Here is a 15,235-nt window from a genome sequence, read left to right as displayed (position 1 = left end):
TTCACCAGAGCATGCATTTTTAGTGTAGATCAGCTAATCCAGAATAAATAACAGGCTCCAGATCTGTCACAATCAATCATCCATATGAATAGTCTTCTATGATATATGTTGACAACACCATTAATAGCAGATCGGTTCCCTCTGCTTTGTATAATGTTGTTGTTTAGTCATTTAGTCGTGTCCGACTCTTCGTGACCACGTGGACCATAGCACGCCAGGCACTCCTGTCTTCCACTGCCTCCCGTAGCTTGGTCAAACTCATGTTGGTAGCTTTGAGAACATTGTCCAATCGTCTTGTCCTCTGTCGTCCCCTTCTCCTTGTGCCCTCAATCTTTCCCAGCATCAGGGTCTTTTCCAGGGAGTCTTCTCTTCTCATGAGGTGGCCAAAGTATTGGAGCCTCAGCTTCACGATCTGTCCTTCCAGGGAGCACTCAGGGCTGATTTCCTTAAGAATGGATAGGTTTGATCTTCTTGCAGTCCATGGGACTCTCAAGAGTCTCCTCCAGCACCATAATTCAAAAGCGATCACCCTTCTTTATGGTCCAGCTCACTCTTCCATACATCACTACTGGGAAAACCAAATGAATTTAAATACTGTAAGAATAGATAAATAAAGTCAGTGCATGTTTTTGAGAACATTCTTACTGGCATTTGGTAACCCATATATTTCATTTCAAATTAACATTCTCATGCTTTTTTTTTAATTTAGTAGATTTATATACTGCTCACTCAAAAAAATTCTCTGTTGTTTATTATTGAACCTACTGGTTGCTTGTCTTACAAAAACTCAAAGCAGCTTACAAACATACATTAAAACAAACAAACCTACAGCATATATCAGACATAAACACTATAGCTCAGCTGTATATTTGTCACTTCATTTTAAAGGATGAAGAACAAATTGCTTGAACAGGGTAAAAAAAGCAAAGTTTTCACCTGCTCAATGTACATAACTCTTCTAATTCTTACATAATTCTTACATTTTACTTGAAGGAAAGAGAAAGAAGGTCTCCACCATTTAATCTACAAATCCACCCATTCTCCGATGGTGTAAGTGCTCTGCAGATCTACTGCATGAAAGAAGGTGTCAAGGTACGTTAGAATGGATTCACTTAAAAAAGGAAACATCATGTCTTTCTTTTTGGAACTCATTTCAGTTGTTAAATTGTTCGTCTAGGTACAAACAAACACATGAAGATAGGAGCGGAGTTAGGATTATGGTGATCCCAATTTAAGCACATTCAAGGATCTCATTTGCATAGAGTCTGTACATTTAATCCATGACCCTCCATTATCCAGTGTATTAGTCCATGTACCTGCAAAGACACATGACTTTTGAGTTCAAAGAAGTTGGGCACAGGATCAGTGGGCCCGACCCTGATGAGCTCTTCCCAAAGTTCCCTGAACACTTGAATTTCACTTTCATGAATGAAGTGTGTTAGACAGTAGAGCTGGATATGATTTTAAGCACTCTAGTTGTGTTGATTATATAATATATTCTATATATCAGGCATGTCCAACAGGTAGATCGTGATCTACTGGTAGATCACTGGATGTCTGTGGTAGATCACTGGCTCCCCCCCCCCCCAAAAAGAAGCTCAGCAAATTTGGCTCCCCTAAAAAAGTTCTACCATGGTATGGTGGGCTGAACCCAGGTTAAATTGAAGAAGATAGAGGGTTTTTGCAAAAGACCACATTTCTTCATGCTGGAGATTGCTAGAGCCTTATGAGGCCTCTCCTCCTCCAGTTTTGGTGCTTTTGTAGCTGTGTCCTGACCTTCTCATGCAAATCAAATCTGCTTGGTTCCACCCCTTCAATAGTTCTGCTGCCTTCACACAACTCTACATTCACTTCACCCTTTCAGTCTATGCATGTTTTAGGGCTCAGTTGTTAAGTAGAGTTATTTTCGCCCTGTCCAGCAATAGGAAGAGAGGTTCTTATCACAAATCTGATATTACTGACTGTGAAAAGCCTTGATCCTTCTGTTCTTAATAAGTGTTATTTTTTTAATAGGATGTTAGCATTCCAGATCTTATAAAACAGTTAGACATCTTGGGCGACAATGGGGTAAGTGATATGCATACCTGACAGGTTCATATTATGTACAGCACCACAAAGGAAACTTACAAGGCTGCAGAGTAATGTAGCAACCTGTTTTTATCAAAGAGGAAAGCAATAGAACTGTGTTCGTAATCTCTTTTTTCAAATTACGTAGTTTTTATTAAGGTGTTTTTTTTAAAAAAACAAAGAAAATAGATAAACAGGGAAGAAAACTTTGTCTGAGATGTTTGGTTTTCAAGAAAGGTATTGCCCAATTGTGCATTTTGGAGATATTTCTGTCAGTTACAAAGACTGGCCTTTTGTGGATAAGAAAGGGTTTGTCTCTGATACAGAGTTCTGCGCTCACCGCAGAATGTAATGTCCATGCAGGCATGTTTCCCCATTCATTTGAAGAGAGAATGTGATTTTGCACAGTGCATCACATTACCTGTACACACAACTGCTTCCTCCACTTAAGTGAATGGGAAAGGTCCATTAAGGGCATGGGAATACTAAGAAACTAAGATGTATTGGATTATAGGAGAAACTGAAACGGAATTCTCTTCCTCAGAGAGAGAGAGAGAGATAGTACCTATTTAGCAAACAACTGTTGCTTTTCTCAGTTTGATCTTTTGCCTTTTGAAATTTACAGAATTTAAGAAATGAAGAGCAAGTGGCTATAATTCAAGCTAGCACCGTGTTGTCCCTGGCAGAAAAGGTACTTTTGGGGCATTTGGTGTCTTTAAGTGTACATGAATTTAATTGGAATATGAATTGGAAAGTGATGTAGCACAGAATGAGGGTGGGGGACTGAAATATTATCTGTCTGTCAAATAGTATGTGGTCTTCTCATAGGAAAGAATGGATAAGAGTAAAATATGATTCAGGTGCATTTGCCACAAAAGGAAACATCAGTTTGCTCCTGCTTGTTTGTTTTTTAAATAATTTCATTCATCAATCCTGTTGTTCAGGTTGGCTTGGTTCTTGGATATAAGCCAAATCATTTTATTTTGTGACCATTTACTACCTTTCAATTGCCCAAGGCACTGCTCACTTTAACATTCTAGTTCCAGTATGAGTTCATTACAGTTAAGAGTAAAAACCAGCATCTCATTGTTCAGATAAATGACAATTTGCTTGGCCTGAAAGCTCCTACTCTGTGAATAACAACAGATTAATGAGCAATGTGCACTTTAGCTAGCAGAGTCTGTCCTTGAAATGATGAGGTTACTACCCAGAATGATGCACACACTGATTCACATTAACACAGACTGCCCTTTAAATGGAGAGCAGGTCCGCAATTGGGTACATAGGAAGTAGCCATATACCGGTACTGAGACCATTGATCCATCTAGCTCAGTATTGTCTACATTTGACTGGTAGCAGCCCTCCATCATTTTTCAGACATGGTTTTCTCCCAATCCTACCTGACAGGGATTGAACCTGGGACCACCTGCACACAAAGCAGATGCTCTACCGCTGTGCCACGGCTTCCTGGCACTGATTCTGCCTGTGCTGTAAATGATAAACTGAGGAGCTCTGAGCATGAGCAGAAGCACTCAGCCCTTTGAATGGGAAAAGATGAGCAACAGCAAAAATAGATTATCCAGGGGGAAATATCTCAAACATACAGGACTTATGTTTGGGAAGATGGAAATATCCACAAGAATGGAATTGGAGGGATTTGCACAAGTGGTTAAGAAACAGAACTTGCCTGGACTTGGCTCTTGGACAGGGTTGGGTAACTTGTAGACTTCTACATACTGCTGGACTCCAGCTCCCATCAACCTCAGCCAACATGGCCAATGGTCTGGGCTAATGGGAGGTGGAGTCTAGCAACATCAGGAGGCCCATAGAGGTTCCCCACTGTTACCCTAGGCCACGTTTTCAGTGCTTGAGATGTGAATAGTAACCCCTGTGATCAGGGGTTTCTTTTTAAAAAACCTTAAGCACACGCACATACACTTTAGACAAATTAATGGCAAACAACTGAAGTAAGATATTTATTTATCCACGTTGTGAAAACTTATATCCTTACAGGTTACAGGTTGAGCCACAACCCGGTATATAAACCACATAAACCCAACATTCTAAATGTTCTGTTTTATTCTATTATTTCATTGTGATGGTTTGCTGCTTTGTTGTTTGCTGCCCTGGGCTTCTTTGGGAGGAAGGAAATAGGATAGAAATGTCAAGATTAATAGATAACAAATGCATAGAATTACAGGTCAGTAACATCAGTGCTGTTATCTGTTAGAATGCCATTAACTGCCTTTACAGTTGCTGAAAGAGAAAGCCGTTACGAGAGACATTGCACATATTTTTGTAAATCAAGAAAATCTTTAATAATAAAAAAGAAGGCTCCTCTTTCCTTTGTTTCTTGTTTTGACAAGAGTAATGAAAAAAAGATGCAAATAACTTTTTGACCTTGCTCCTTTTTCTAGTGGATACAGCAGATTGAAGGGGCTGAGGCAGCTCTGCACCAGAAGATGATGGAGCTGGAGAGTGACATGGTAGGGGGGAGACCATATATTAGACCTTCTTGAAATTGTTGCAATCTTTGTCCCATACACCATACATTTTATTATATATATCCTGAATTATTCTGAGTGTCAAATATGTCTTTTGCTACAGTTTCTTGAATAATTAATTTGTGGGTTTGTTTGTTTGTTTCCAAAATCATCCTTCATTGTAGGAGCAGTTCTGTAAAATAAAGGGTTATCTAGAGGAAGAACTGGACTACAGGAAACAAGCTCTTGACCAGGCCTATATGGTAAGTTGAAAGCAAGAGCAGGAATGAACACCAGAACATAGATCTCAGAACACTGATTACATGCACCTCCAATGTATTTGGGGGTACATTCTCAAGTCAGCAGTTGGAATTGTTTCTCTGTGTTTGGGGTTTTAGAAGGTAGAACATGTTCCCTGTTGTGGGGGTGGGAGGAAAAAAAATCAGCCTGAGCTATGGGTATCTTGCATATGCGAAAGCTCCATTGCCTACATGGAGGTTCCATGGGCATAATGGCAGAAAAGGGTGCATATTGTTCTCTGTGTGCAGGGTTACATCTGCTGTTGAAGTGAATGGGAAAATCTAAATGTGATTGTAAGCATTCACTACAGTACATCTAAGTGAGTAGGCAGGTAGATGATTTTAGACCTTCATGTAGAATTGTCATCATTTACCAAATTCTAGAGACTAATTAATACACTACAGAGAGAGAGAGAGAGAGAATGAGACATAAAACTATCACAAACTTTCCATTTTCATTTTGACCCCTCCAGTCTAGGCACCTTGCTCTTCTACATAATAGTTTTAAAATATATGCATAAATAGAAAACTCGGGCGTGTTTAGTGTGAGGTTATATATCCCCTAAACACCTTTTCCTCTTCCATTGCTTAGAGAATCCAGGAGCTTGAAGCCACTTTGTACAACGCTTTGCAGCAAGAAACAGTGATCAAGTTTGGAGAACTGCTCAGTGAGAAGCAGCAGGAGGAACTTAGGACCGCTGTCGAAAAATTAAGACGGCAGATGCTGAGAAAAAGCAGAGAATATGATTGCCAGATCTTGCAGGAGAGAATGGAGTTGCTTCAGCAGGCACATCAGGTGAGATTCAGATGACAGAAGAAATACTAGTTACAGGTAGGTAGCCGTGTTGGTCTGACGTAGTCGAAACAAAATAAAAAAATTCCTTCCAGCAGCACCTTAAAGACCAACTAAGTTTTTATTTTGGTATGAGCTTTTGTGTGCAAACATTTGCATTGTTACCCACTGTTTCATGGTCAATGCATTTGACCTGTAAAACATCAGCAACAAATAAGGTAGACCTGTGGATTTTGCATCACATAAGGCAACTCCAGACTGGCGGTATTTCACAGGATGGAATCATACCAGGAAATTTAGGTTCACACAATTAAAGAATAAAAGCACTCTGTCACCCTAGTTTAACAGATCCACTTAAAAAAAGAAATGGATTTTTTTGCAGTTAGGAAAGTAATGTATTGAAAAGTGGGAAATGAACAAATGATTTACAAAATAAACATACCACAAGCAAATTAGGATAAAAGTTCAATAAACTGGTTGTCCGGAGGAGCTCCGAGTGGTAAATAAGTACATGCTTTACTCACTTTCAGAAATTAAGGAAACCCAAACTTATTTTTGACGTTTTGAGTCTGTGATCGTATATTCCCTTACCTGGAAGCAAGCTCCATTTAACTCAATAGAACTTATTTCTGGGTAGACAGGTATCAGATTGCACTATAAGTAAAGTGCACATTAACTGCTCACCGTCAATACAAGTTCTTAATTTAGAAATCTTAAATGATATTTTCTCTATCAAAATTCAGCAAACCTAAAGTTTCTTTCTCTTTTTATGTGTGCATTTTATTTCTAGAGGATCAGAGATTTAGAAGATAAAACTGACATCCAGAAGAGACAGATCAAGGATTTAGAAGAAAAGGTTGGTTATTTACATTTTAAAAAAATGTGTAGAAGCCTAGGTGGTTTAATATTTTATGTGTTCTTTTCAGGTTTATTAAGTCTCATTTGTGTTTATTAATTGTTCTGCTGCTTTGCATTTTTCACTCTACAGATTGTACGCCATGAAATTTTGCAGAGGCTTTTCTGTAAACCTGTGCCTTTCCATTGGAAACCAGCTGTTTCTGTTAGAGCTGAGCCAGAATACTCCCTCCTTCACTTCAGTGCCCCCATGACTCATTGTGGATATTTGAAATGGACATGTGAACAGGAGTAAAGAATTCCCCACTACCCAGCAAGAATTGTTCTTGCTCCCTATTGTTACTGGATGCTATTTTGCTTCCTCCCCACCTAAGACATAAGGGCTGGAAACTTTCTGTATCTGCCCTTACTCTGATTTGGCTTCAGGCTGACGCCATCAGAATGAGGGCAGGAACAAAAAAAACCCTGACTTTGGCATCTTCTAGGTAGGAAAGAACTTTGAAGAATCATTGTGCTTTGCAGCAACACGCACATAATCACTCCAACACTGGAGAAAAGTGATAGAGGTCAATGGAAGGATACCTTCCAACACTCCAGTATGAGTGAAAAAAAAAGTTCTTTAAATAACTTTCAGCTCAGCTCTAGTGTCTATTTACTGCTATCCTATTTTAAAATTTACAAAGGGAAAGAAACACTGGCCTGAGATATTAGTTGTGATTCAGACTTGCAGATTTGCCCATATTTGTGTAATGGCTGATCAAGAGCAGTTTTTGGTTTTAAGTCAGTCTACCCCCTTCATCGGATTTTTTTCTTCCTGTTAATGAATCAGACAGCTGGTAGTGCACTTCACAGCAGCAAATGGATTTTAACTGAAGAAGCCATTCAGCCTTTAATCTCTGTGTGAAAATCAAAGCAAAATATTGGCACTAATCCACTTATGCCATCATGCTGAAAAGCGTTTCAGGGAAAAGAATAAACCCAAAAGATTTTCCATCTTGGTTAAGCATGAGTAGTTGACATTCATAATACAAAGGCTTTCCCTATTTAATATTTTTGGATGACCAAAATATATCATTCTATCATTTTGCTACTACAGATTTATACAGGCTGTCCAGTCTTGCACTCTAATCCTGTGTTGTGTTCAAGACATGGGAGCTCCAGTGCACCCAAGGAAATACAAATTGCACAGCAGCACCCATTCTTGTGCCCACAAATTGGGTCCTTTCAGTGACATGAATTTTGATTCCTACATGTGCATCTGAGATCATGCCTCTTCATCAGATCATAAATCCCCAGCTATTCAAAGTCAGCCTAACAGGCTGATTTCCATGGAAATTTGCCAAGCTACTAAGAACGAAGCCTTTAATAATTATTTGTGCCAGTCAAATGTTAACAAAATGGATGCAACCCTATAGTCTAAAAGTGATGTATCACTTCCAAGAGAAAGGGTTTACTGGAAGTATAATCATTGTAATCACATGTCTAATGGAGTTAGATCCTTATCACATACATCATAGTGAAAATAAATATTATAACCCCGAAATATAATGTGTTCTTTTCTTCTTCCTCTGCAGTTTCTTTTTCTGTTCTTGTTCTTCTCTCTTGCCTTTATTCTTTGGCCTTGATGTCAAATGTGCCTCTTGAAAGGTAAGACTTCTTTCTTTGTTTTCCCTTAAAATACTAAGCCACACGCATACCTCTTTCTAGGTTCTTATCCAAAGCAGCACAACTGAATATCTAAACCGATGTTGATCCAGAAACATGATCAATCAAGTGTGTTTCAGATCTTCTACACAGGGCCATTTCATACATTATGCAGAGGCCAACTTGAGTTTTCCACAGGAAGTTGCAGCCAATCTCAGCTCCCTGAGTGGACCTTTCTGTTGTGTGTGTTCGTAAACACATTTATTGCACTCAGACTTTACATTAGATGGTTGCTGTAATGTCTGGTGACCCTAAGGAAATGTGGAATGTTGCCTTTGTCCAGAATATATTATTGGTTGGTTCTAACCTTTGTCCTCTGTCCAGCAACCCTTCCCTCATTATTTTCCATAGCACCAGCTTTTCGTAATATAGAGTCTGAACCATAAGTCATCATTTGGAGTGACTAGCTTAAGATGCAGAACAACAATAACAACAACAACAAAAGATTTCATGGTTTGACTTCTCTTTATGTCTTTAGAGTATAATAAACTAATAGCTACTCACATAGACTGAACTGTCTTTGAAGACAATATCGAAGTAGAAAAAAATACCCCAAAATTCTAAATTTAAAGCCTGGTCTCTTCTAAATAAATATAAAGGAAGACACATACCATGTTTCTCATATTATAAGTCATGTCTTATAATCTTTTTTTCTCAAGAAAATAAGCCTATGGCTTATTTTCGGGGGGTGTCTTATTATTTTTTAAAAAAATTACAGTATGGTACCTCCCCTGTCCGGCGCCTGGAACTGGCTGCTGCTGCGCTGCTGGGCGCGTTGTCGGCGCTTCAGCAGGGCACGCTGCTGGGTCCCGCCGGGTCGGGGCTTCACGCGGCGCGCGCTGAGGCTCTTGCTGGATCCCGGCTCGGAGCAGCGCGCGCTGCGGCTCTTGCTGCGTCCCGCAGCGCCAGCGCCAAGCGCCAACCCAGCAGCGGGAACGGCGGGACCTGCAGCGCGCGCGACAGGAAGAGGAGGGACCAGCGAGTGGCAGCCGCGGCGGCCAATGAAGGCTCGGCCGGGTGTTTTTTGTCGTTGTAGCTGCGTCCCGCTGCGTCCCTCCTCTTCCTGTCGCGGCTCGGCGCCCGGAACTGGCGGCTGCTGCGCGCGTTGTCGGCGCTTCAGCAGGGCACGCTGCTGGGTCCCGCCGGGTCGGGGCTCCACGCTGCGCGCGCTGCGGCTCTTGCTGCGTCCCGCCGCCGGGTCAGCGCTTGGCGCGGTGCATGCTGCTGGACATTTTGGAGGGGCAGCAGCAGCCGATTCCGGGCGCTTACAGGCATCTTCCTCTTCCATGGCGCCATCCAGACCTGCTCCCACCACTACGGCTTATTTTTGGGGTATGTCTTATATTTCTTCAACTCAGGAAAATCCTGCCATGGCTTATTTTGTAGGGATGACTTAAAATATGAGAAACATATTTTGGTTGCTTTTTCAAGTCTCCTTATTAACAGTTGCTATTTTACTTTGATTTGTATAGGTTGTAGCAAGCTGCCAGCACTCGCCACTATGCTCCACTCTCTCCAAACTGGTGTGGGAGACGAGCCAGGAAGGTCACAAGTGTCATTGCGCACTGTGATGACATCACACGTGGGTGCTGTTTGCTTACCAACCAGCACCACAATCAGGTGCAGCCATGATTGCTGCCAGCTGGGCAAGAAAGGGCCTAGCTGGGCAGTACCTTAGAGCAGTGTTAGCCAAACTCGGCCCTCCGGCTTTTTGGGGAGTACAATTCCCATCATCCCTGACCACTGGTCCTGTTGGCTAGGGATGGTGGGAGTTGTAGTCCCAAAACAGCTGGAGGGCCAGGTTTGCCCATCACTGCCTTAAAGGTAAAGGTAAAGGGACCCATGACCATTAAGTCCAGTCGCAGACTTCTCTGGGGTTGCGGCGCTCATCTCGCTTTACTGGCCAAGGGAGCCAGTGTTTGTCCGCAGACAGCTTCTGGGTCATGTGGCCAGCATGATAAAGCTGCTTCTGGCGAACTAGAGCAGTGCACGGAAACACCGTTTACCTTCCCGCCAGAGCGGTACCTATTTATCTACTTGCACTTTGATGTGCTTTAGAACTGCTAGGTTGGCTGCCTTAGAGCCATGAAATGGTCCAGAGATGCTTAGAAGAGGGAGGAGATGGAAGGAGAGGAGAGAGCAGAGAGACTGGAAGCAGGTACAGTACTGCTCTTTAATTAGGAAGATCATTTGAATGGTCCCCTTTTACCAGACATGCTTTTCTCTTGCTTTCTAGAGCGATTGGCTATAAAGAAAAGTCCTCAAAGGGCAGATGCTTCCAAACACATGAAGAAGAGAACACTGTTTACAACTATTGCAAAACAAAGCAACACTCTGTCACCGAGAGACCACATCCACCATGTAGTTTTAAGCCATTACTTCAAGATTTGTTACTTGACAGTTCCCTGTCTAAAGCTACAAGATATGCTGCACTTAATAACATTCTATAAGGAGGGAGACAAATATGCCATCAGCATATATCACTAGGATTTTTATTTTATTTTTTATGGTGAAGAATCAGCAAGCAAACCACATCCAGCCGATTGAGTAAAGGTATGCCAGGCAAGGAACCAAAGTTACTATGAACAATCTATCCCTGCTGTGCAGGGGGGTTATTTTAAACACGGACACCAACTTCCCATGAAAGTCATTGATAATAAATGGGACAGAGCAGAAGAAACGTATCCAGGACTCTTAAGGGGACAGTGACAATAAAACAGGTGATGTGGAAAGTCTGGCTTTCTTAATACAGGGACTCTTTCTCTCTCTCTCTCTCTCTCTCTCTGATTTTAAACTCAGGAACAATGACAGCTGCAATGTGAACAAAAGGGGGGAAACGTTCTCTGTTTTTGTTTCATAATGGGTTGAAACTGACAATGGGATAGACGTGGTTGGAATGTTAATCTACTGCTGCCTGCAGTATAGCATGGGTGATCCATCTAGTGAGAATGCCTGACAGCGCTCTTGAGGATTCCTAACAATGCTGTAGCCTTATTTGTCATCGGGGTCCTTCCGCAAAGGGAGGGTGGCTGTTACATCAAGTGAAGAACTTGACAAGGACACAACACTCATTTCGCTAACCGTTTAATGTATCTTCGGCCACTGGAATGGGGCGGAAAGGTCCTCCGGCAAAGAAATAGCTGTGTCAGAGAGGAAGCAAATGCCTGCTAATCAAACCTCAGCTTCCGAAGAGTTTCTGCCTCCGCTCACTTGTACAAGTGAAATCCTCCTAAACAATTTGTTTTCCCCTGTCATGTTGTGTTTTCCCAGTTGGCTGCATGAACCAAAACGATGAAACCTAGGATGTACCCTTTCTTATCTCACCTATACATGACCAGTGCATATCTTGCTGTTGAGGTTAGTCTTGCGTTCATCATCAAGGCCTGCCTTTTAATGCAGCATTTATCTTCCAGGTGACAAATAACTCTTGATTTTGCAAGGTTTCTTGTTGGATGTAGTATCTGCTTGTGGAAATTCCTGCTTAGAATCCTTGGTTTGTGTTTGGAGAAGTTCTGGTGACTGGCAATGTGCATTGAGGGCAGATGTCATCCCTGTGCTGAAGGCAGCAGTAGACCCTGGTTTGTTATATGGTGTGCGGAGAACCTCAGCTCTGTTCTCAGAAGCCTGCACTGACCTTCTCTTCCATTTTACCACCTTATGCCTCTTCTCCCTTATAGAGATGGGATAAAAAGCAAGGACTTATCTTCCACCTGTGCACCTGCAAAATTTAAATACATTTAGAAATATAAATACGGCAAGCATAGAATTTGCTTGGTTGTTGTTTGCTCCTAATAACAGTGGCCAACATAAGATTATGCTATGCATTGCTTAGCATTCAAAACGGGGGCTTAATACAGACATAAAGCAAAGTCTCTCGTTTTTTAAATGCTGGAATGCTGCAAGAGCACCCATTGGTTCATTGCCATGCCATCATGTCTAACATTCATGCACATTTATCACCCCTACCTGCTCAGAACTGTCCTCCTGTTAGTGCCTTGTAAAGGCACAGTACTTCCTATCAGGCATTCATACAATCAAGAAAATCAGTAATGAAGGGATGAACAACATTCTCTCCTACAGTGGATCCACACCGCAATGTTCGTCTTATATCACATAGAGTTTGCCGCAGCAACACCTTGAAAGCATGAAGCTATGTGGCTAGGATTACCCATGTGACTTCCCTTGTTGCCCAATAAGGTTTTAAGATCCTCCTTATGAGGTGGTGACCTCCCACCTCCCTGGAAAAGCACATAAAAATGAAAGAGGAAGTATTTAGAACCACAGATCTTGCACTTTCAATTACTGCCATGGTGCAAAACGTGGATGTGAGGCATGGATCCCATCAAAACCACTAGTCATGTCATAGGTCACCTCTGTGACCTTGGGTGTGTTTTGTGACTTCTTGGTGGTTTTGTTATTACTACAAATAATGAGGATTTATGCCTTGGATCCATGTTTTTTATCATATTGGCAAGCCCTGGATCTTTCATTTTTATTGTGCCGTCTACCAAGGTTGGCTTTAACTTGATGGTGGTTTAGGGGACTGGAGACTATAAAAACATGCAAATTCAAGAGGATCCATTTTAATTCTACTGGATTTGACTTTTATTCAGACCCCATTGCAAAGCAAAGTTTGTGTGTGCATTTTCTCCCAGCCAAAGGCTCACAAGCTCTGTTTCTCAGATGTGTCTGTGATCCCTTGTAACAGCTTGTCAGAAAACAGATGCATTGAATGTTAAATTCTAACATGCTTTATTGCTAAACTAAAACTTACGTACAGTTCTGATTACAATTATAAAATGATACAAAGTTTCCATAGGTGTCACTTTCCTCCACCACAAAGGAATAGCACTCAGTACAATTAGTAGTGGTAAGAAATTGGTCCTTCAGAGATACTAAATTTAAAAAAAAAAATTCCTTCCAGTAGCAACTTAGAGACCAACTAACTTTTTCATTGGTATGAGCTTTCGTGTGCATGCATACTTCTTCAGATACTGTCAGTAAGTAACAGCTTGCTGTCTTCTGTCACTTAAAGTAATAGAAGCTCTATCCATTTTCTGCATCTTGTTCATTATATTATGTCCCTTTTGCAATATGATGAGTGCAGATTGGCACTGAATGGTTGAGGTACTTTGCTGAGCAAAGTTTGTGACATCTCAGTTTGGAAACAAAGCCCTGCTTGCTGTCGTTACTTTTCTATGCGTCACACTCATTTGTCACTTAGCATCTTGTGAGAAGCCAGGATAGAGTTTACTTCCCAACGTTAAATCTGAATTCGGTCCCCAAATTCTTGCATTGTCTTCACCATTCCACATATCCTAAAAATGCCCTGACCTAAATATTGGAAAAGAGCTTGCTTTGTCTTACCGCAGCATGGATGGATTCTGTCAAGTCAGGTTAAGTCTATGAAAAGGCACCTAAAGCTTCCCTGCAGAACAGCGCTGTGATTTTCTTTGAAGCCATTTCCTTTGCTCTTTGGAATACCAGAATGGTAAATCAGCTTATTTGTGCTGCAATTTACATGAAACCTTACAAGATGCAGTATGTGTTGCAGGGCATGTCCACACTGTGTTTTTTGCAGCTTTTGCCATTCCTGTTTAATTTACATAGTCCACGTGACTAATCTCAACACTAATCTCAACGCTTTCCCCCAGAAAATTCCCAGTTTATCAAAAATGGGGATAATCCAATAAATTGTGGGAAATCAGGCTCCAAAGCACTCCACTCAGGGTGCAGACTATTTTGTTCCAGTGTCTTTGAGTGGATCATCCATCACTATCTACTACTCTCATTTCCATGCTTCTTCAAAACATTCATTTCTTTTTCTGCTGTGCTCTGCTATTTCTGGCATGCCCCTGAATGGAGGAGGAAGCCATATCAATCTTTCATCTATCTATCTATTATCTGTCTATCATCTTTCTTTCTTTCTTTCTATCTATCTTTTGATCCTTCACATTTGCACAAAACCATAAAACTGCACAAGCAAAACACATTAAAATACCTACAACAGATACTGCACAGCAATCTGAAAATAGTGCTGAGAAATTACAATTGCTTTCATTTATTCCCCATTCCCTCAATGGAGAAGCATAGCCTTATGTTATATTATTTTTTTGTTCCCTCAGAAAACTTCAGCAGCATGAGCAGAGAATTTACAGTTGCCTAACTCTACTTTTGCACGTTTCCTGGGCTGGGATTTTTTTTAAAAAACAAAAAAAACAAGGTGCATCCTAGCTATCTACATGAATGCCTTGTCAGTATTCAACTGACATATTAGAATCAACAAATCAGAAGGCAGGAACAAATGCAAAATGGAACACCTACTGGTGTGAACAGGCAAAGACCAACATTGCTCTTCATATTCAAATTCAAATGTGGGTGGGTGGCAGTTACTTCAGTCTAATTTAGATGTGGGGGAAATCCATTAACAACTAAATAATGCTCAGATGCGGACAAGCCCAGAAGTCCCTTATTTTTATGTTACTGGAGACTCTACCACTCAAGATATTCAATATCATCTTCACTTTATAAATGAATTTCCTAGGCTTTTGTGGAGAAAATTCTAGACCTGACAAATTACAAACTTCATATGGGTGAAATATAGTGGTCCACTTAGTGGAGTGATATTTTATCATTGTGAACCTGTGACTACTTGGCAATGTTACACAGCTAAGAACGGGGGGGGGGGTCCTTACCACTTCCTGCTTCTCCAGCTTTCTGATGGGGTGCAGAATGTGGTAATAGCCTCCTCAGCATCTGGCAGGATGTCACACAACATATTTGGGCTGCCGTACATCCGGAATTTCCCAGATTCATCCACCGGAAATAGCATCTGGGCAGAATTTCTGAAATTCGGCAAAAATGTCCAGGAAAACCCGGGCATATGACAACCTATGTTGGAAGTGTCTTTTTGTGAATCCCCCCCCCCCCAATAAAGCTCAACAACTTTTAAAGTTAGCACTTGCTGATTGGTGCTTGTGCTAACCTGTTGAGTGAATACGGTTCTCAGGTACCACTTCCATTCTCCCTGCAAA

The 15,235-nt window shown here is 41.3% G+C and overlaps 1 protein-coding gene across 7 annotated transcripts in view; it reads left to right on the top strand.

The window, feature by feature from the left end:
- Positions 1–11,125, top strand: part of JAKMIP2 (janus kinase and microtubule interacting protein 2) — a 37,628-nt gene extending 26,503 nt beyond the window's left edge. For 3 of the 7 annotated variants that reach the window (XM_060270978.1, XM_035108012.2, XM_060270974.1), the window contains 8 exons: positions 994–1,092; positions 2,014–2,067; positions 2,693–2,758; positions 4,485–4,553; positions 4,736–4,813; positions 5,442–5,645; positions 6,433–6,498; positions 8,072–8,144. In XM_060270978.1, coding sequence (XP_060126961.1) covers positions 994–1,092; positions 2,014–2,067; positions 2,693–2,758; positions 4,485–4,553; positions 4,736–4,813; positions 5,442–5,645; positions 6,433–6,498; positions 8,072–8,122 — 687 coding nt within the window. In that variant the 3' untranslated portion in view covers positions 8,123–8,144. Of the gene's footprint in view, positions 1–993; positions 1,093–2,013; positions 2,072–2,226; positions 2,229–2,692; positions 2,822–4,484; positions 4,554–4,735; positions 4,814–5,441; positions 5,646–6,432; positions 6,499–8,071; positions 8,145–8,318; positions 8,353–10,427 lie in introns of those variants that run through there. The other 4 variants (XM_060270977.1, XM_060270976.1, XM_060270973.1 and 1 more) reach the window with 3 other exon arrangements.
- Positions 11,126–15,235: the final 4,110 nt, after the last annotated feature.

This window comes from Zootoca vivipara, chromosome 2 (assembly GCF_963506605.1).
Source record: "Zootoca vivipara chromosome 2, rZooViv1.1, whole genome shotgun sequence".
Taxonomy (NCBI): domain Eukaryota; kingdom Metazoa; phylum Chordata; class Lepidosauria; order Squamata; family Lacertidae; genus Zootoca; species Zootoca vivipara.
Note: the sequence above shows the minus strand (reverse complement) of the source record. Positions and strands in the feature narration are given on the sequence as shown.